A 21652-nucleotide genomic window follows, 5' to 3' on the forward strand; every position below is an offset into this window, starting at 1 on the left:
CCTACCCAGTTAGTTCCCATTCAGACAGGCCACACATGGTTCAAATCCTATTTATTTATAAAACACTAGAATTACAATACCTCAGGGTGGGGACGATAACTTCCAGATCACAAAACATAAACTCTTAACAAAGGAAATACAAAATACAAATATCTCACCTAACAAAACAAACAAAACCAAGGACAAAGCAAATGACAAAAAGAAAGGTCACCCACGCCCCATACCCAATACATTACATTTATCAAAAGGCTATAAAGTATAAACTGAAAAAATTAAGTGCTGGTGCTGGAAGGAAATTTGTGAGAAGGAAGAGATAATTATGACTGAGCCAGGCAGTGAGCCTGGTCACACACGCACGCACGCACACACGCACACACACACACACACACACACACACACACACACACACACACACACACACACACACACACACACACACACACACACACACACACACACACACACACACACACACACACACACACACACACACACACACACACACACACACACACACACACACACACACACACACACACACACACACACAGGCTGCTTTACTCGGGTTCGTCTACAGGGGGCAACAAAACACAAGAAACAACAGCGACATGCTATTTTAGTATTTAGTTGTCTAGAGCACCGCCTGACGGAAAACAAAACAATATGTTTTAAAGTGCACGTTCATTATATACAAATATCAACTAAATCACGGTAATATAGCTAATAGCTATAATCATATCAATTCCTTCTTAAATACATTTTAAAACAACAATGATGGATTTTGTTCGGTTGCGCGCCAGCGTAAACAAACATTGCGGAAGTCACCGGCAGTGTGCCTGGCGCCAAAATTCAATTCGAAAGGAGAGAGAAGAGAGAAACACCACTTATGCTGTTGTTGTCTGTGAACAAACACCACACCGGCGCGTCACTTAGTGTGTTTTACTTTGTTTATATAGTTTTAATAATACTTTAAAACCCAGTAATTACGCATTTGACACCGACTGCTGCAGAAGGAAGCGGGGAAGATGCACATCAAGTCCATTGTTATCGAAGGATTCAAGTCCTACGCGCAGAGGACGGAGATCAACGGATTCGACCCGTTGTTCAATGCCATCACGGGACTGAACGGCAGCGGAAAGTCCAACATTCTGGACTCTATCTGCTTCCTTTTGGGCATCTCCAATCTCACGCATGTAAGTGGATCATGAAAACCTGGCTTTATTTCGCCTCCGATCCGGAACCTCTCCCTCTATTTATTAGCACTGGTCCATAGCGTTAGAAGGAAGAATAAGTCCTTCTAACGCTATGGACCAGAGCTATCTGTGAATCTGTCTATCTAGAACTGTGACCTATGTACCGAAAGTAACCCCTTTACACATGGGGTTTTGACATGGGGTTTTGACCATTGCGATGCTGGCTTATGGTGGACGTTATTGTCAAAATTCTATTTTTCCCATCCCCTAATTAAATGTACATACACATGTATCAAATGCATGTTCTGTATTCTCTCTGTGTGAAGAAAGAAAGAAAACCCAGGCACTTGACATTCATTGATTGGGTCTTATGATCAATATAAGGACATTATAACGGTGGGGTAAAAATCAAATGTGCCGTGTCTCACTTCAGACACATTTGGCCATATTGATGACCCTAGTTTGGTTTTTACGTTATCTATCAAAGTGTAATTTAAATGTTCCTTTGTGTCTTGTAATAAGTAATAATTGTAAAAGAATGTAATTGTCAATGTAACATATTATGCTAGTGCCGGTGTTCTCTTAAACTTCGTCTTGATGATCTAAGTTAGGATCACGCTGTCATTGATGTGTTTCATTTGACAGGTCCGAGCATCAAACCTCCAGGACTTGGTCTACAAGAATGGACAGGCTGGAATCACCAAGGCCACGGTGTCCATCACGTTTGACAATTCTAACAAAAGCCAAAGCCCCCTGGGGTTCGAGACTCACGATGAAATCACTGTTACCAGACAGGTTAGTAAAGCGTGTGTGTGTCTGTGTGTCAGTGTTAATCTTTTCACAATATTTTGATTGTCTTGGTCTTAGTCGTTTAACAATAACAAACCATTTAGTCTTAGTCCTATTTAGTCTTCTGAAACAAAATGAACACTGGTGTGTGTGGGGTACTAAGCCCCTGTGTGTCATACATTTGAGAAATGACCAAATGTTCTTTCCTATTTCCTAAGGTGGTAATTGCTGGCAGGAACAAGTATCTCATCAATGGAGTCAATGCCAATAACACCAGGGTGCAGGACCTGTTCTGCTCTATTGGCCTCAATGTCAACAACCCACACTTCCTCATTATGCAGGTCAGAATGTTTTTATAGTTTAATTCATGTAGGTTAAAGTCATGTTTTTACATTTGTGTTGAGTTCATGCTTTTTTGGGGGGTATTTTGGATTCCAGTTGCCTGATTCATTGCATGTGTCAATCATTGATGCAGCACTGTGTGTAGATTGTCATGCGTTTCTTTGGTTCTTTCAGGGGAGGATCACCAAAGTCCTCAATATGAAGCCACCAGAGGTAACCTTTTTTTCTTTCTTTAAAAAAAAAGGAATACTTTTAACAGTTTGCAAATAGTACAGTGGTACAATTTTACAATAATACTAAAAATACAAAAAGCCCTATAGTTGTTTCCATGCCATGGTGGTCCTGTGTGTATTCAATTCATAACATGAATTAACCACTAGCATTCCTATTCTGAAGGGAACGTTTGCTGAAAATGTGACCGATGTACAATTAGCTCACAAAGCAGTCAGCAAAGCAAAAGCAAAGTTATTTGTTTACCCAGGGAAGTGGACTAAGCCAAGGACTTGTTTACAGCCACACCCTGCTCATAGAACATTTCATGGTAGGGGTTCAATGCTTTGCTCAAGGGCACTTCAGCGGTGGTAATTTTAACGTGCCGGTCCGGGGATGCAAACTGGCTACCTTCCGATATCAAGACCGCTCCGCAAAACGGTTCGGCCACCGCTGCCGCATGATGAATCGGCTATTTTTGGCTGAATTATTTGACTATAGTAGTCCCATAACAATACCGTCAACTAAGTATATAGGGTGGTTCAAAAACATTCACCCACAACCCAGTTCACAGACTTGGTTCATGCATGTTGTCCCTCAGCTCACATGTATTGGTCTGTGTTTACAACCATTCTTTTCCCAGATCCTTGCTATGATTGAAGAGGCAGCTGGCACCAGGATGTACGAGTGTAAGAAGATCAGCGCTCAGAAGACCATACAGAAGAAAGAAGCAAAACTGAAGGAGATTCAGACCGTATGTTGCATATCCTATTCTACCTGTAGTTACAAGTTGCACCGCCATCCCCAGTTCCTGCTTACTGGTGTCCCTAGCGATGACATCAGGGAACAACAGTTTTCTACCTCTGGTCTGCTTTGAGGCAGGACTCCAGAGAAGAAGGGAAGATACCTGTATAACCTCATTGTCAGCTCTGTAGCAGTGGCCGACAAACTGTGTTCTTCTGGATCGGACTAGTGAAGAAACACGGGGATGATTGCCGTATATTAGATTAGTCGATGGGTGGCTCTTCCAAGACAGATTTTGCGCTCTCCTTAGAAGGCGCGTGTAAGTGCCATCTAACCGTTTCTCTAGTTTCTTTGAAAGTGTCCATGTCTCGGAGCCATAGAGTAGAATCGGCTCAACGGTCGTCCTAAATATTTTTATAATAATACTAGGATTATTTAGTACTCAAATACTAAATATCAATCACAAATGTGTGTAAAACATTTTATTGACTTATTGATTTATCGCCCCATTTCCTTTAGATCTTGGATGAGGAAATTACTCCAACCATGCAGAAGCTGAAAGAGGTAAAATAAGATTTTAAGCATTGTTGTTGTTTCAGGCATTTCATGTGTAGATTTACAGTATGTGCAGATTGTTATACCCTTTCATTTGACTCATGGGACACTTTAAATATTCACATTTCAGTTTTGTAAACTTGCCATGTCGGTATGAATAAACAAACCATAACCTTAATTTAACCACTAACACAGTGAATGAATAAGTACTTTTCATAGAATCCTGTTTTCCAACATTATTATCACTCATTACGCTAATCACAGCAACAACAAAACAAAACATTTTGAACTCCACTTTGCTCTTAATCTCCCCGCCTGCAGGAGCGCTCATCATACCTGGAGTACCAAAAGCTGATCCGAGAGATCGAGCACCTGTCACGGCTCTACGTGGCCTGGCTGTTTGTCTGTGCAGAGGAGACCAAGCTGAAGTCGGCCGAGGACCTGAAAGTCTTCCAGGACAAAATTTCTCAGATGCAGGCCAGGATGACTGAGAACGAGCAGAAGGTCCAGGAGCTCTCGGACCAGATCCAGGAGCTGCAGAAGAAAAGGGACCAGGTCTGCATTAGAAAATGTGGCATTTTGTACAGTGTTTTTTGTTGTTGTCCTCAGTGGGGCATGTTTTGGGTGTTATGTTCTAAATATTGGTTTTGATATTTTTTGGGATACTTGCCCAGCAATGTGCTGTGAAAAAGCCAGTCCTGGAAAACTCTTGACATGTTTTTGTGTCTGTAGGAGGTGCGTGGATCCTTGAAGGCCCTGGAGGACAAGCTGGCTGAAGTACAGCGGCAGGATGCCAAGGCTCAGAGCAACCTGGACCTGAAGAAGAAGTCCCTCAACGATGAGACCAAGAAGAAGGGAGAGCTTGTCAAGAGTATGGAGGAGGTGTGGGAACAAAACAGATTTTCTATCGGTCTTAAAATATATATTTGGTTTGCGTTTGTGCTGACAAAAGTGATGGTGAACTAAATTAAGTGGAAAATCGCTTTGTAAATGAAACTTTAAATAAAAATACCACCAGGGCAGTATTTACACATGGTTATTTTCGTCCATTTTCAGGACAAGAAGATGCTAGTGGTAAAGGATAATGAGGTCTCTAAGCACACGGCGGAGGTTCAGACTCTGGCGGAGGAGGGCCGTCAGAATGGTGCAGACTTGGAAGCAGCGGAGAAGCATTTCAGGGCCGTCTCAGCAGGTCTCTCCACCAATGAGGATGGAGAAGAGGCCACGCTGGCGGGACAAATGTTGGCCTGCAAGAACGACATGAGCAAGGCCGATACTGAGGCCAAGCAGGTGAGGAATGGGCTACATGTCATCCCCCACACACACACACACACACACCCTCCAGTGTCTGTGTTCTAGGCTGAACTCAAGATTAGGCACTGCTCCATATTTGGAAAGAATTTATCAGTGACTCGTACAATGATGATTTTTGGAAGGTGAATGTGCAGTTCAGCATGACGCAGATTGTGCTTGCAAGAACAGTTGCCAAGAAGTAATTAAATCACTGTTGTTGAACTGACTGTTTTCTTCTTTCTTACTTCTCTGTGCAGGCCCAGATGACACTGCAGCACGCCCAGGCTGAACTCAAGACCAAACAGGCAGAGGTGAAGAAGATGGACAGTGGCTATAAGAAGGACCAGGACAACTTTGAGGCTGTGAAGAGCAGCAGAGAGAAACTACAGGCTGAGCTAGCTAAACTCAACTACGAAGGTGTGTGTCTGTCTGTATACAGTGCAATCAAGGTTATACTCCTAAAACAGTTTAGTTGCTCAATTGTAATTCCTGTAAATATCATGTGTGTCTGTCTATGTACACAGATGGCAAGGAAGAGAGTTTGCATGAGACGAGGAGACAGCTATCCAGAGAGGCGTCTAAACTTAGAGAGAACTATGAGAACCTCATTGCTCGCTTCCCCAACCTGCGCTTTGACTACAAGTAAGGACTATGTTTAATGCGAAGGATTTTATTTTACAGCTTTCTTCAGATTGAATAATATGATCAATTGACCATTTGAAAAGTTAAATGAACTTCAATACCAGTAAAATAACCTTGTATCTCTGTCCATAACATACCATTTCAATGCTCTCTTTTAGCCCCACTTGTGGCAGAGGATTATGGATGGCAAAATTAGACACTTTGGTACGAAACAACATAAGTTGAAAACTAGCCTCTTTTTCTAACTGCTTGTCAGGTCGTGGTGGGTCCCCAGTTCAAATGTGAAAAGTTAACCCTTCATCTTATGATAGCATATGAAGAAGTTATCCAGTGTAACATTTATGCCTATAATGACATGAATAGGAACACCAGAGGTGCTTAACCAAGTGTCACTGCTCTCCTCTAGGGACCCGGAGCGTGGCTGGGAACGCAGCAAAGTGAGGGGCCTTTTGGCTAACCTGATAATGGTAAAGGACGTCTCCTATGCTACTGGACTGGAGGTGGTGGCTGGAGGGAGACTTTATAACATAGTCGTCGACACGGAGGTATGGGGGTGCATTCCTTTGATTTGATATATTCACAATACAATTCACCAAAGTGCATAGTACAGAATTATCAGGATTGCACAAAAAGTCAGAACTTTATGCCGTTTGTGATCCAAATAAATACTTACAGCATATGGTATCTCACTCATAAAACTTTGACTAAAATCACAGTAATAACAACATTCACAACAAAGACCGTCAGTAAATCAGTATACAATATACTATAAATAGATAAATGGAACACTATTCTAACTTGCCCATCAGCCAATTCTTCATCAGATTTTTAAAAATCTTCATATTTAAAAAAATGTTCAAAGACTGGGACATTTTAATTTCCCTTGGGATTTTGTTCCAATCCTCCACTCCTTTTATATTTGAATGAGCTTTATGTAAGTAGGTAAGTTGGAGAGGCTTATTGTCAGTATAAGCCGGTGCGTTGGCTATAGTGGCCACTAGACTCCTGGGAGATGGATTGCTGAACACTCACCAATACCAGCAGCTCCCAATACTTAACGAACGGCTTTGCCACACCCAAGCCGCGCTACGCATGTAGCATGTGGATTATGTTTTCAGATTTAAATGGCACACCAATGGTGACGATGTGTCTTGAAGAAAAAGGCTGTTTGTGTTTGTTCACCAGGTGACAGGAAAGAAGCTTTTGGAGAGGGGCGAGCTGAAGCGGAGGTACACCATCATACCTCTCAACAAGATATCTGGCAGGACTCTCAATGCCAACGTGGTCAACGCTGCCAAGGGTCTGGTGAGAGACTGTAGTTTAATATTTGAGCCCATCTAATCCTAATAAATGGACACAGCGCTTCAGAAACGGGTTTGCCAGTGGGCTCTATGCACACACGCCATTTTGGGAAGAACTTGGGCCTCTTCTCTCCTTCCTTCACAGGTGATGCCGCTAATACTAATGAAGGCTCTGTTCAAACAGAGTCAGAGTGCTGCTATTGTGCATGTTGGCTCACTGGAAACACTGCTACACCAGTGGGTCTCAAAGTGTCCTTGAGTGGGTTCCAAATGGCCCTGTACGGGTGTGTAACTCTTGAGAGTGTACAAATGGACCCCTAAAGGTCAATTTGGTTCCATTTGTACACTCCCAGAGTTATGGGGGTCCTTGAAACTAAAAAGTTGAGAACCACTGTACACTAAATGGAACAGAGCCTTAATTAGTATCATCGGCAACACCTGTGAAGGAAGTGGCCCGGAGGTAGGAAAATTGTAACATTTTTGTATTCTGCGTGCATAATATGCATATAGCCCATTCCATTATTGCAAAGTAGTCATTGATGACGGCAGTATTTTCATTATGCCATCTTCTTCGCCTCTTTTCTTGCCTCTTTTCTTTCTTCCATTTTCTCTCCCTCCTCGTCACCTAGGTTGGAGACCAAAATGTCCACACGGCTCTGTCCCTGGTGGGCTACGAGGAAGACCTTCGCAAGGCCATGGAATACGTGTTTGGCTCCGCGCTGGTGTGTGACACACTGGACAATGCCAAGAAAGTGGCTTTTGACAAGAGGGTCATGACCAAGACCGTGACCTTGGGAGGGGACAGCTTTGACCCCTCGGGAACTCTCACTGGAGGTGAACAGACTTTCCTAGGGACTATTTAAAAAATAATTTATTGTATTGATTGAATATAACAAAATTAGAGTTAAAAAAAGAATGGGGGAGTAATTAAATCAAAAAGTAAAGTAATGATTCATTCCGGCAATAGATTGTATATTATGGATTAATATTACAAAACTCCTATATACATTTCGGCCATTTGAAAATAGCCGATCTACAAGCTATTTTAAAAATATTTTTATACATTTGAAAACTTGAAATGGGACATTCTGCATAGTGAGTACTTTCTACTTTTAGTACTTAAAGTACATTTTGAATGAATGAATGAATTTGTACTTTTGTCTATTACATTTTGAAGCTACTGTAAGTACCGTAAGTACTTGTATCGCTGTCTTACACACTTTGCGCTTCCCTGCTGCCTCCTGCCCGGTAGGATCCCGCTCCCAGTCAGCCTCAGTGTTGGCCAGCCTGCAGGAGCTGAAGGAGGTTCACCAACGCCTGAACGAGAAGGAAACCGAGCTAAAGGACATCGACCGACAACTGGCAGCCCTAAAGGGAACCGCTGAGAAGTACGGACACACACACACACGCACGCTAAAGGCTCACAGAATGTACCTCATGTTAGTCAAATTGTCCAGGCTTCACTGATGTTACAAGTTACAACAAGGTTGTACTGTATCACTTGGACAGTGCTGCTCCAAACTGTTGGATTCCCACTGTTTGACAGAGAACTAAAACCCTTTTCTTCTTCTTAAAGTAATTTTTTGTCATACAGTTACAGTCGCTGTGGTAAGGGGTTCATTCATAATAACATTATCAAGCATCATATTCCATTCCATCCATTCATGAATGTCCATCCTTGTTAGTGGTGTTGTCTTGTTGGGTTCTATATTCAGTCCATTTCTCCCACGGAAAAGGAAAGTTATGAGTTGGTTTCTCCATTACAAATATCTTCTCCACAATGCTACTGCTCACAAATTGGAGGTTCAGCTTTGTACCATAGCCTTGTAATTGCTTTTGTTTTACTAGCTGCCATTTATACTTTGACTTGTTTCTTGCTTCTCTTTGTGTATTATCCTGGGTCAAGTTGTATTATCCTGGGTCAAGTTTCCCAAGTACAGTACAACACTTATGGTATCTCATAGTTTAGTATCTTTCTCACCTTCCTTTCAACCCTTTTGTCCATTCTACCATCTTCAATCTCCTCCTCTGCCCCCCCCCCCCCCACCCCTCTCTGTCCCGCTACTGTGGCCTGCTTCTTCTTTCCTGCAGGTACCGTCAGCTCAAGCAGCAGTATGAGATGAAGGTGGAGGAGGAACAGATCCTGCAGGCCAAGCTGCAGCAGAGCTCCTTCCACCACCAGCAGGAGGAGCTGGAGAGACTGCGCAAGGCCATTGGTGAGGAGGAGGAAGGCGAGCTCAGGAGGACATCGTGGAATAAAGTTCTCAGACGCCACGACTGATTTCAGTCATTTGGATTCCACAGAAGCCAGCATGTCTTCCATCTATGGAAGCATGTTGCGCACCGAAAATGGCCGATCTACAAGTGACGTGTTGTGAGACGCTCTAAAGTAGCCGATCTTGTAGATCAGCTGTCATTAGTTTTAATATTAAATGGTATTTGAATTAGCAATATAATTCATGTTCAAATGGTGTCAGAAATATAAAAGCAAAGATTAAAGCCTCCAAACTGTGATTTCTTCAACCGGTTGGCTCTATGTATAACAGCAGGAACATATAATAGGTTTAGAATGATAATACCTAAACATCATTAAACTCTCAGTCATGAGATTTATTTAGCTTTATTCCAGGGGACATGCACTCATTACAGTGGTGGTTCTCAAACCTCTTCATGTCATGATGCCTGCGGACAATGCATTTGAAAGGTTTTCAGAGGACCCCCATGAGATAATATTTATGGCTCTAGCAGTGATTTTCAACCACTTTAATTTCAAGGACCCCCAGTTTGACATGTATTAGGGCCTAATGCATTAAGTGGGGGTCTCTAGCATAATGATTAGGCCAACGTTGCATTAAAAAAGAAAATACTCATGTACCGAGCAAATACAGTTGTACAGTGTTTTCCATTCCTTTCATTGATGTCCACTGGCCTACGGACGCCTGATTTCTAGGTGTGCAAAAGTGTTTTTCTTCAGCACTGAACTGAGATGATAAACGTGCATGCAAATAATTTGATAATTTGAATGTAAACAGTGTGTTTCTTTTGTATGCGCGCGCACGTTGGTCCAGAGGGGAGCGAGGAGACCATGCGCAGCACCAAGGACGTGCAGAAGCGAGCGGAGGAGAAGTATAAGGTTCTGGAGAACAAGTTGAAGAACGCGGATGCAGAGCGAGATAAAGAGCTCAAAGCTGCTCAGCAGAAACTCAGTGCAGCCAAGGCCAAATCTGACGCCTTCAACAAGAAGCTCAAGAAGAAACAACAGGTACGCAGATTTCTGGTGTCTCCATATCGTTAAGGTTTTATAGGACAAAACAATAAACGCTTCCATGTGGTTCCCAAACGGTGTGCCACAGCGGGACTCCCTTTTTTGCGGAGCCTGGGAGTCGATGGGTGCTGATGGGACGCTTGTTTTATAGCGCTGGCTAAGTACTACTAGTAGGGGGGGGTTATGGGGAAATCCTCTCGCCAGAACATTATTTACTATTTATCGGGTCACAACTCGAACGGCCCTAAGTCAGCTAAGTGAACTTCGCAATGTTTGACACGGCAGCACGCTTTTGCTCGCTCTCGGTGTCTCACGTGACTCAAGTTCACTTGAGACGGCGGGCCTCCGTCGCGGTCTAGTCTATTTTCCAACTCTTAAGAATCTATTATGCGACGTAATCCTAATTTCTCTTTTTGGGGCAAAACACCTGGATTGGTTTGGATTATTTTTAAAGAGGGACAGGCCACAGTGCCGTGCCTTGTTACCCGTCTTCTATCATTCTCATCCTGTCTTCTGTGTGGGCACGTCCATGCATGTAGGAGTCTGAGGGGGTGGCTCTGGAGTTGGAGGCACTGCGACGAGAGCAGGCTGGCTATGAGCAACAGATCCAGGCAGTGGATGACGCCATGAGAGCCATCCAGGAACACATCGACAATGGGTCTGCCACAGTGGGCCAGAACAAGGCAAGTCATGTACTACATTGGTTCTCAAAGGGGCACCCCTAGGGGTCCTCGAGGGAGGTCCATTTGGTTCCATTTGTACAACCTCAGAGTTAAATTAAGATAGATTTTTATGGTATAAATTGGGGTCTCCGAGATAGAAATGTTATTAAATGGGGGTCTGTAGACTAATGAATGTCAAAATGGGTCCTTGAAAAGAAACTGGTTGAGAATCACTGCTAGAGCCGTAAAACTCTTCTCTTGTGGGGGTCCCTGGCATAGTGGCATATCTTTTCTAATGGGGGTCCGTGAATTAGTGTCAATTTGGGGGTCCTTCTTGACATGAAAAGGCTTGGGAACCCCTGATCTACTAGTTTTAGTTGGGTGAGGGGTTAGGCAATGAAGACGGAATGGTGTTTCTGTATCATGTTATTGTGTGTTTATGTGTTCAGTTAAATAAGGCAAACCTTTCAGTAAATATGGATTATTATAATATTAACGACTAGTAAAAATCTCCTGTATGTTAAGTTTTCCACAAATTGCATTTCACTGTTCACACCTTTGCTCCATAGGAGGCAGTGCGTAATGCTCAGGAGAACCTAGACCAGCAGAAGGAAGTGATCAAGTCAAAGGAAGAGGAAATCAAGGTAAGAACATTCTTTTCATTCATTTTTACAGTCATCAAAATAATTGTATTCTTTTCCTTCGATTTCCCTAAAGTTGATGATGCTGTCTTGTTCTTCACATGTTAATTGTACATTTGTATTGAATGTTCCAGGTGAAGAGCACCGAAGCCAACAACATCAGGGAGCAGACCAACGATGCTCAGCTGAAGATCAAAGAGCTGGAGCACAACATCAACAAGCACCGCAAGGACAGCCAGGATGCTGCTGACAAGGTACACATATAATAACAAAAAACATCGCATGGATGCACCTGGGACGTATCCTCAGTGATGTATCCCAAGGTCATCTGGGTTTCGGGTCTCTCGAACATCATACCCCTCACTCAGGCGACCCACCCGGGGTGATCAAGTCCCGACTTACGTCCCAGTAGCTACCCTCAATCAGTCCCACTAGAGCAAAACCAGGGCCACAACCAATTGGTTCTCACTAATGTTCATGATAAAAAATATATATATACTCTGTCTGTATGCCATAGCAGGGCTGGTTGTTCAGAAACCCGTCCACCAGTGACATCATCGTTAGGCAGATTTTTACAAAGATATTTCGATTTGTATTATCGTGAGAATGATTGCTTTCTATAGGTTTCTGAACTGCCCACAGCCCTCCTATGAGACAGTGTAGAAATAAATGGTGGCATTTTGTGGTCCTTTAACAGAAAATATATAAAAACAGCATGGATTAAAAAGTACAAAATACAATACAAGAAATCAATAAGTCAATAAAACACAACATATAACAAAATACATACATAAATGGATGCACCTGGGACGTATCCTCAGTGATGTATCCCAAGGTCATCAGGGTTTCGGGTCTCGCAACATCATACCCCTCACTCAGGTGACCCAGCCGGGGTGATCAAGTCCCGACTTACGTCCCAGTAGCTACCCTCGATAAGTCCCATTAGGGAAAAACCAGGGCCACACAATCCGTTCCTCCTGAACTACTCTGCCGGGACTGGGAGGTACCATTCTGGCACATGGAAGGACTAGGCTCTGTGGGTTGACACCTGTCCGGGCCCCTCCTACGTCTCACCAGGTCCACTCCTGCTCTCACCAGGTCAGGCCCGGTGCGTTGCACCAGACTCCCAGCACCAGGCACTTTATTCAGGAGTGGTGGATTCTCGAGCCGCAACGGTTCCGCAGGCTCCACCTTGCCCTTGGTGGTGCCGCAGGCTCCGCTTGTAGCTTGAATGGCCCTCCTAAAGGCCTCACCGTGGGTTTGTTGGGCTTCTTCCTCACGGAAGACACAGTCTGGGGCGCCAACCCATACTGCTCCCGGGTGCCGTCTAATTTCCGTCTGCCACCCATCTCTCCGGTGGTCACCAGACTATTCCTGGTTGTCACGTAGTCTATTCCTATGAGTCACTATAAATAGAATAACTATAACAAAATACATACATAAATGGATGCACCTGGGACGTATCCTCAGTGATGTATCCCAAGGTCATCAGGGTTTTGGGTCTCGCAACATCATACCCCTCACTCAGGTGACCCAGCCGGGGTGATCAAGTCCCGACTTACGTCCCAGTAGCTACCCTCGATAAGTCCCATTAGGGAAAAACCAGGGCCACACAATCTGTTCCTCCTGAACTACTCTGCCGGGACTGGGAAGTACCATTCTGGCACATGGAAGGACTAGGCTCTGTGGGTTGACACAACAGAAGATACTGTAACAATAAAAAAAAGGCACAAATCACATGGGTAAGGGGTTAAACGCAGCTTTGTAAAAATGAGTCTTTAGGAGCGATTTGAAACGAGACACAGACTCAGCAAGCCTGATCTCCAGGGGCAGGGCGTTCCAGAGTGATGGTGCCCTGATTGCCTATAGTTAATTTTTTTTTGCAGCCTGATTTTATGGTAAGAAGGGCCTTGCCGGATGATCTAAGCTCGTGAGCTGGCTCGTAAGGGTCAAGTACACACACACACTCACAGCCAGGATGCTGCTGACTGGTACACACACTATACTTCGTATATTGTCTTTTAGCTCTACTGGATCTCTTCTCCACTAGTCCCTGCATAACATTTCGTCATTTCTTTTTTTATTTGTTGACAAAAGGTAGTCGACAAAATCAATGTTTTTCATCATTTTAATTTCCTCCGTCTGTCTCTCTCTGTTTCTGTCTTCCCGCCGGCCTGTGTTTATTTCAGGTGACTCGTATGCTCAGAGAACATGACTGGATCCAGCTGGAGCGCCAGTACTTTGGCATGCCTAACACGGCCTACGACTTCAAGGCCAACAGCCCCCGAGAGGCCGGCCAGCGGCTGAAGAAACTGGAGGAGACTTCCGCCAAGCTGGAGAGGAACGTCAACAAGAGGGCTATGAACATGCTGAGCGAGACAGAGGAGAGGGTGGGTCTGTGTGTGTGTGTGTGTGTGTGTGTGTGTGTGTGTGTGTGTGTGTGTGTGTGTGTGTGTACTTAAAATGTCCCCACAAGTATAGTGGAATTTGAGAAAAACATTTTCTTCAAGAGAAATGTTTTCTCGACATTTTAAAAGTCTGGTTTCAGGGTTGGGGTTGAAGTACAGCATCTGATTTATACATGGGTTTCTAAAAATGGCAGATCCACAAGCTCACAACACATTGTAACTCGTGAGCTTGTATCTTTTTTTGGCTTTAATGTTTTTTAATGGCATTGATTCATAAAATCACCATCCTAAAAATGTAGATTCCTCGTATAGTAATGCAATCATGTGTGTGTGTGTTTGTGTCTCTGTCTGCACTGTAAAATCAAATGACAATGACATGTGACACTTTCCTCCTCCAGTACAATGACCTGATGAAGAAGAAGAGGATAGTGGAGAATGACAAGTCAAAGATCCTCCAGACCATTGTAGAGCTGGATCAGAAGAAGAATGTGGCTCTCAATGTGGCCTGGCAGAAGGTGTGTCCTCTTATTTCTCAATTATTTGATTAATGTAATAAATGAAAACTGTTACTTTTCAGGAAATGTAAAAGAAAAGTATATATCTATCATTTAAAAATACATAAATTCCACTGGTCGCTCCTTGCAAGACGTAAAAGATAGAAGGTATCTGCCCAACAGTGACAATATTTCTTTTTCATTATCTCGCTTTTTTGATAAGATAAAGAGTATGTTTTGCTTATTTTACTACACAAAATATTGAGGTCCTGGGTCACAGGTTGATCACAACATGAACATGTGTAGGAATCCTTGGTGTAAAAAGACAAATAATACCGGCCTGACAGTTGGTAATGATGCCGTGTACAGTTAGGACTTCATCTAATTGTCATATTTCCCTTGTCAGGTGAACAAGGACTTTGGCTCTATCTTCTCCACTCTGCTGCCAGGGGCCAACGCCCAGCTGGCTCCTCCCCAGGGTGGTGGTGTCTTGGACGGTCTTACGTTCAAGGTGGCCCTGGGTGACACCTGGAAGGAGAACCTCTCTGAGCTCAGTGGTGGACAGAGGTCAGTGAACACAAACTAACTTATGTTCATTGATTAGTAATATTTAGACAAAGTGTTTCTGGTGAGGACTCCTCACTGGTAGTTGAGCCAGTAGGGTAGTGACAAGCAGCGGCAGAAATACACTTTCATAATGATTATATTGGGAGAAGAAAAGGAGTAAAAATAATTAGGCTGAGAAAGAATGGTGTAATTTACAGCTTGTGTTTGTGTTTCAGGTCCTTGGTGGCCCTGTCTCTGATCCTGGCCATGCTGCTGTTTAAGCCGGCTCCCATCTACATCCTAGATGAGGTGGACGCAGCCCTGGATCTCTCCCACACACAGAACATCGGACAGATGCTGCGCACTCATTTCAGGCACTCCCAGGTCTGTAAATGCACAGTAGCACATGCACACAGACAAACATTACTGTGCTAAAATGTTCTGAAGATGCAGTACTTTATGAATAAAGCATAAATATTAGGACCACACTTGAATTGGTCTTTTTGATGAGAATTTGGTGGAGCTTACTGAATTCAGAGTCAATACTGTAAAATATAAAATTTGGGAGTTTACAGATTAAGCAGGGTTAATAATCAAATAAAATTATTAACCATGTATAATTGGTTAGTGTTGCAGAATAATAGTGGAAATAATAAGTCAATCTAAAAGCTTGTAGATGGTTATTTTTGCTATTTAAAAAAATTGGGGGGAAAAAGCTTGTATGACAACTGATTTTAATTAGAATATGAATGTGTTTCTGTCTGTCTCCAGTTTGTGGTGGTGTCTCTGAAGGATGGCATGTTCACCAATGCCAACGTGCTGTTCAAGACAAAGTTTGTTGACGGCATGTCAACGGTGACAAGAACAGCCCTCAGCCAGAGCGACCATGCCCAGAAAGGCCAGGACAAGGCTCGTTCTAAAGACAAGAGGAACAAGCAGCTCATCTAGAGAAATATTTAAGGAATATCCATTTGTTGTCACTGTCACTATTATAAATGTTTCTTCCCTCCATTTGTTTCACTGTCACTATTTTATCTTTCACTCTTTCAACTAAATAAAGAACCTACGTTTATACTCACTGTGGTGTCCCATAGTTTCTATTTTAAACCACCAAACTGGATTGGACTACTGTCGGTGTCAGGGGTCACCAACATGTCTGGCAAGTTTTTGATTTTTAATCAATTATGATGTTCTTATTTTGATCATAACACCCACTTACTGAATGTCAATCTCCAGGTTTTCTTCAGAATATGTATGGCAATTATGTATTATGACCCTATGGCACATTAGGAGTCCAACTAGTACTTACTTACTCCTACTGCCCTTTCTGGGGCATAGGCCGTCAACAAGCGATCTCCACGCATCTCTGTCTTGAGCTGTTCTCTCCAGCTGGTTCCAGGTCGTCTTCATGGTCTTGATGTCTGCCTACAGGTCTCTGCGCCAGGTGTTTCTAGGGCGACCCCTTCACAGGGCAAGCGGAACTAGTACTAGTGGTTCTCAAATGTGCAAGGACCCCTTTAACTCTGAGAGTGTTCAAATGGACCCGTAAGGGTCCGTTTGCTTTCATGAACAGAGTTGCAGACCTGTTTTTCAGGGCTATCTATGTGTTTCTGGTAATATTCACTCATTTTGTATGTGTGGCAAAATTATGTTGACAAATGTCCACCACAAGCCAACATGGCGATGATCCCTGACTACTGTTCATTGAGGAATGTGAATTATAATGTAATTGAGTGGGCTCTACACGCCCTCCACTAACCTGGGAGAGAAACTGACTGACATCATTCTTCCTTCCATTGAAGGAAGAATGATGTCAGTCAGTTTCTCTCTGGGAGCCGTGGGGGTGAACGTGGTTTTGTCAGTAAATGTTTTTTTCTCAACTGATTCTTGTAGCTTGGGGTCACCTAGAAGCATCTAGGGAATTCCATAAATGAGGGCCTATAAATTGTATTGATGTTTGGAAGTGCGACAATAGGGTAATTCCAAATCATCTCTTTGCCTTGTGGGGTAGGAGTGAATGTCAGAAGTAATGTAACGAATATCGAATACTGTCTACTTTCATGCACATTGCTGTGAAATAATTAGGCGAGGTGCCATATGGAACTATGCAATAACAAAATTAATTCCCGCGTCCATTGGAACTTAAGGCCGGTTAGCTCAGTTGGTTAGAGCGTGGTGCTAATAACGCCAAGGTCGTGGGTTTGATCCCCGTACTGGCCACCCCCCCCCCCCCCCCCCTACTACTGATAAAATATAATTGCAATGATCATTTTATATACTATATATACTACTGTTCTCTCGTTCGAGTTTGAATATGCGGCTGCAGTATTCCATACCAGGTTATTTTTCGTCCAATATTTCTAATACTGGCGACACAATATGAATTGACTGCAAATTGCAGCTGCTGAATATGATTTAGGTTCAACTTTATTGGAAGTTTATAGTTAGGACTGTGTGAATGTGTAGCCAGCTATTACAGGGGTTTTCAACTGATTGTGAACCCTAGGGACCACCACCCTAAATAATAATCAACCTGGAGACCACTGTTGTGTTGGGATGGGAATAGGATATGGGCTAAGATTAGTGCTTTTGTAACACTTGCTATGCAATGAATGCTCTCAACCGATGGTCCATGGGTGGACTACTAAGTGGACCATGGCATACCAGGCCTGCAGGTGGTCCATGGGAAAATGTTTTAAAATAGTTAAATTAAAATGTTAAAATAATACAGTAGCCCATCCATCCAAGTCCATCAAATGTAATAAAATATTTTAATAGCTAATAAAAAGATTGAAATTAAATCATGACTGTTAAGGGCTTGCCACTTGATTTCATTCATTGCACGATACTACGTGCAACAAATTATATCAAGTCCACAGGAATTATTTAACTGAAATATTCGAGTGGTCCAGAGCAAAAGTGTGTTTTTATTTATTTTTTAAAACCACTGATCTATTTCTATCCCACGGTTACCCTTATTTCATTCTCTTACTTTATCCAACCTAGCATTAAACTCAGGTTAACTGATAATACAGTACTGAATTGATAGAGCAGACAATGATGAAATGATTATATAGGCAGTGGGCACATTTCCTAATAATGACTCAATCAAGCTAGCTGCTTGACACTCACCCTTCTTGAGATTCTAACTCTCTTTTCTGTGGAATTTCTTTAGTTTAGTACACTGTTCCGTGGAAGACAATACAAAATCTTCACTTTGCTACATTACTAAATGCATGGTCAGGGACCACATGTTGAAAACCCCTGGCCTATTACATGCTGGGAATCACAGAATCTTGCATTTTCAACTGATAGTGTACTGTAGTGTAGACTCTACCCATCAAAGTCTACCCAATCATTTGGAAACCCTTGCAAACACTATTAGAATTATGGCCACCACAGACCACAGTGTGTGCTTCCATATGAATTGTGCTGACAGCACTGACTTCCTGAGAATTATGTATCCCAACTTAAGAGGTCTGATTAAAAAGATAAAAAATTAAATAAAAATCCAATTATCAGTGGATCTGGTAACAAGATGGTGGTGCATTAATTTGCAGCAGGTGTCAAATATTCCTTCTCCTTTCATTTACATTTTATTTGGAAATGAATACGTTTGTCTTACAACAAAACAGACTTTTGAGAGAGGTAACTTTGTGTACACTTTTCATTGTTAATTAGTAACATTCACAACTATGTTTATAAATGAAAAGTAAAAAAGGGGAGGGTGTGCCATTGTCAGCCATTAGCATGACATGCATAGTCATACTGTCTAAAATATACAAATGAAAATACTAACAATGGTGAACTGTTTAGACTCGGAACAATACAGCCATTATAGAGAAAATGCTGTAAAAGTACAAAGGGGAGAAAATAAACACCTCTGACTCCAAAGGCAGACTCTTCATAATTAAAGTAGTAGTTCACCTACAAAACAACTGAAAAACGTCTTTAAGGTGTGTGAAAATCTGAGGCAAGGTATTTTCTTGATGTAAACCCGTATTTGTTATACTATACTTTGTTTTGCGTGACACCTGCCCAAAATTAAGTACAACTAAACTCAGGCTTAACATTCTTACATAGGCAAATGAGATTTCAGATGTTCCTTGAGACTAGGCATAGTGGAGAGTTCTTTGTGACACATGTGACAGCGGAGAGGTAGTTTCAGCAGCTCATCCATACTTTCTTTGACGGTGATCCTTCCACTTTTTTCCAGCATCACAATGACGTCTGGGAATGAAACAACCAGTTTGATTTTTATACCGCAAGACAACAACAACAAACAAATATAGACTGAGCAAAGTAATTAAAATAAAAATGCCTCACCTTGAGAATCTATGAAATAGTCTGTTGTGAAGGAATTCCAGTGCTTCTTGTTCTTTAAACAAGGAGAGTCGAAGTCTTGGCTGATTACATGTAGGTGTACATGACTGTAAAGTATCGTAAATAGAACATTATTGAGTATTCGTTTTTGGATAGGATAACATACACTGTGAAGATATTTTGGTGTGGTGTGTCGATTCGAGGTCTATTTGTTTGCACAGTACATTAACAAAAAAAACATGTTCTATTATTTTGTTATTAATATTATATGCATTTGTTGTAGAATTGATGTGGCCTTTTCTGTTTTGGCACAAGTCAACAAAATAAGTCATACAAAATACTTTTCTGATTGTTCTGGTGGGGTATACTGTATTCCTGGATCTGCAGATCAAAATGTAGTACAAGAGGTACTGTACATCTGTACCACTTCAATAACTCAGAACTGATCATTTATTTGTATTCACAATTATAGAATCAAATTAAAGTTGAAATGAACGCAACAAAAACCAAAGAGTTAACTTAACTACACTGTGCCACTCAAACATTGAACCCTTACCTCATACTGGGGATGGCATGGTAGCCTGTGCGGAATCGCAACACGCTGGCATCTGGGCACTGTTGAATCATTCTGTCAGCAATTTTCTGCATGTGCCTAAAAAGATCACAATGCTCGCTTCGCACAGCTTTGAGATTTGGAATGGACTCCCAGGGGAGGACCAGCCAGTGGTAGCGGGCCTTTGGGTATTTATCTTTTATCACCACAACTCTTTCATCTTTAAAAACCTAAAAGGTGGGAATGGAATTAATTTAGGATAAATTTCAAGGTGAAAGTCCAGAAGAGAAAGTCTGTGGTCAAAACAGTTACAGTCTTGTGATAAATTAGGTTTTCACCACGTATGAGAATCACAACAACATACAAGCCTTAAACAGAAAAACTACCTGCATTTCAGGGTCTTGCATTGAGGACTTTAGACCCAGACTCCAATGCGACTGTGCAGATGTTTCCTGCAATTAGATACATTTCATTTCATTTATTTATTCCGAACATGTTAAAATATAAACAAAAAAACTAGTAAATATTAAAAACAAAAAAGAAACGTCCAAAAATAATAATAATCTTTCATAATCCTTAACTTATGTTTATGTTCGAAAAAGGAGTCGATGTTTATTGAAAAACGTATCGAGTCCTACCCCTTTAAGTTTTTCCAATAAACTTCTTCCTACTCCTTTTTCGAACATACAAATCAGGACATTGTGGTTTATTTTAATATTACATACAATACACCATATATTATAGTCCTTGGCTGTACTCACATCACGACAAAAAGCATACATTATTTATGATGCGTTTGGCTTACACTGGCTGCAGATCCTTTATGGCTGGCTGAAGAGACTGTTATTTCTTCTTTTCTGGCCATTTTATGACTTGGTTGTGCCTCTCTATGATGCTCTCCCTTCTCTGAGACAGGCTCGTGTGGTCTTTTGATGTGCTGGCTGCCTCCTCCAGTAGGATCCTCTTTGAATTGCACAGTGTATGGGTACTGCTGATTGACAATGTGGAGCTGCTGGCCAGGTTTCATTTTCAACTCCTTATCTTTACCCACCACCTCGGTGTCTACAGAGGTAGGGTTCGACCCCAGCTTTTGAAACAAGAATGATAAACAAACATGGTAAATAAACTGATGCAGGCCTTTCCATTTGTCAATAAGGTGAACATGTGATTGCATTATGGACATTTACGTGATTACAGAAAACATACATGGTTAAAATGGAGGGGGGGCTAGGGGGAGAGAGACAAAACAGGTTCCACTCAATCTCAGTCAAATGGTGTAACTCTTACCTGTTTAACTCTGACATACCCTTTGTTGCAATCAGCTTTCAACTCAACTAGAGAAGGGATAACATTTGCACATGTTAACTTCATTTTGTTTCAGCCTATTTATATATTTTACAACTAGCTATTACTGTATTTTACGATTAGCGTTTATTTGCAAACTAATTGCAGCTAACTAAGTAACCATTGTTGTCACTAGAAGAGAAGAAGCACAGTACCTTGCTGTCTAGAGCATTTTTTGTCTTTAATAGTAGTCTCTGGACCCCGGCCCAAGACCACTGCTTTAAGATGTAGAAGTTGAATGGGTTTATGATTTCCTTCCTTGCTGACAAGCCAACAAATAGGCATATTTTCATTCTTTACTTGACGACCATATACCACAATCGCAATCTACACTTTGTTGACACGTT

The 21652-nt window shown here is 42.1% G+C and overlaps 2 protein-coding genes across 2 annotated transcripts; one reads left to right on the forward strand and one right to left on the reverse strand.

The window, feature by feature from the left end:
• Window positions 1-868: 868 nt before the first annotated feature.
• smc2 (structural maintenance of chromosomes 2) lies at window positions 869-16157 on the forward strand. Its single transcript, XM_080757003.1, has 25 exons — window positions 869-1193; window positions 1839-1988; window positions 2201-2323; window positions 2499-2537; window positions 3178-3288; window positions 3798-3842; window positions 4155-4388; window positions 4566-4715; window positions 4890-5123; window positions 5384-5543; window positions 5651-5768; window positions 6175-6313; window positions 6954-7073; window positions 7699-7903; window positions 8322-8457; window positions 9161-9285; window positions 10138-10331; window positions 10874-11017; window positions 11566-11640; window positions 11772-11891; window positions 13827-14027; window positions 14444-14560; window positions 14946-15106; window positions 15322-15469; window positions 15857-16157. The coding sequence occupies exons 1-25, from the start codon at window positions 1026-1028 to the stop codon at window positions 16031-16033; spliced, it is 3594 nt and encodes a 1197-aa protein (XP_080613129.1). The 5' UTR covers window positions 869-1025; the 3' UTR covers window positions 16034-16157.
• A 2521-nt stretch (window positions 16158-18678) lies between these two features.
• Window positions 18679-21652, reverse strand: aptx (aprataxin). Its single transcript, XM_080759516.1, has 7 exons — window positions 21461-21652; window positions 21249-21295; window positions 20767-21048; window positions 20348-20413; window positions 19965-20191; window positions 19412-19515; window positions 18679-19315 (listed from the first exon to the last, which is right to left on the reverse strand). Exons 1-7 carry the CDS (start codon window positions 21588-21590, stop codon window positions 19161-19163), a joined length of 1011 nt encoding a protein of 336 aa, XP_080615642.1. The 5' UTR covers window positions 21591-21652; the 3' UTR covers window positions 18679-19160.

This window comes from Protomyctophum bolini, assembly GCF_963924005.1.
Source record: "Protomyctophum bolini genome assembly, chromosome: 3".
In the NCBI taxonomy this organism is placed as follows: Eukaryota; Metazoa; Chordata; class Actinopteri; order Myctophiformes; family Myctophidae; genus Protomyctophum; species Protomyctophum bolini.

Bases quoted from the DNA above. Each gene is read 5' to 3' on its own strand.
- smc2 (XM_080757003.1), top strand. From the start codon at position 1,026: ATGCACATCAAGTCCATTGTTATCGAAGGATTCAAGTCCTACGCGCAG. The intron at 3,289-3,797 runs GTATGTTGCATA...CATTTCCTTTAG, and splicing joins AACTGAAGGAGATTCAGACC to ATCTTGGATGAGGAAATTAC. The intron at 8,458-9,160 runs GTACGGACACAC...TCTTTCCTGCAG, and splicing joins CTAAAGGGAACCGCTGAGAA to GTACCGTCAGCTCAAGCAGC.
- aptx (XM_080759516.1), bottom strand. From the start codon at position 21,590: ATGCCTATTTGTTGGCTTGTCAGCAAGGAAGGAAATCATAAACCCATT. The intron at 20,192-20,347 runs GTAGTTTTTCTG...CCCACCTTTTAG, and splicing joins TGCAAGACCCTGAAATGCAG to GTTTTTAAAGATGAAAGAGT. The intron at 19,516-19,964 runs GTAAGGGTTCAA...GATACTTTACAG, and splicing joins CATGCCATCCCCAGTATGAG to TCATGTACACCTACATGTAA.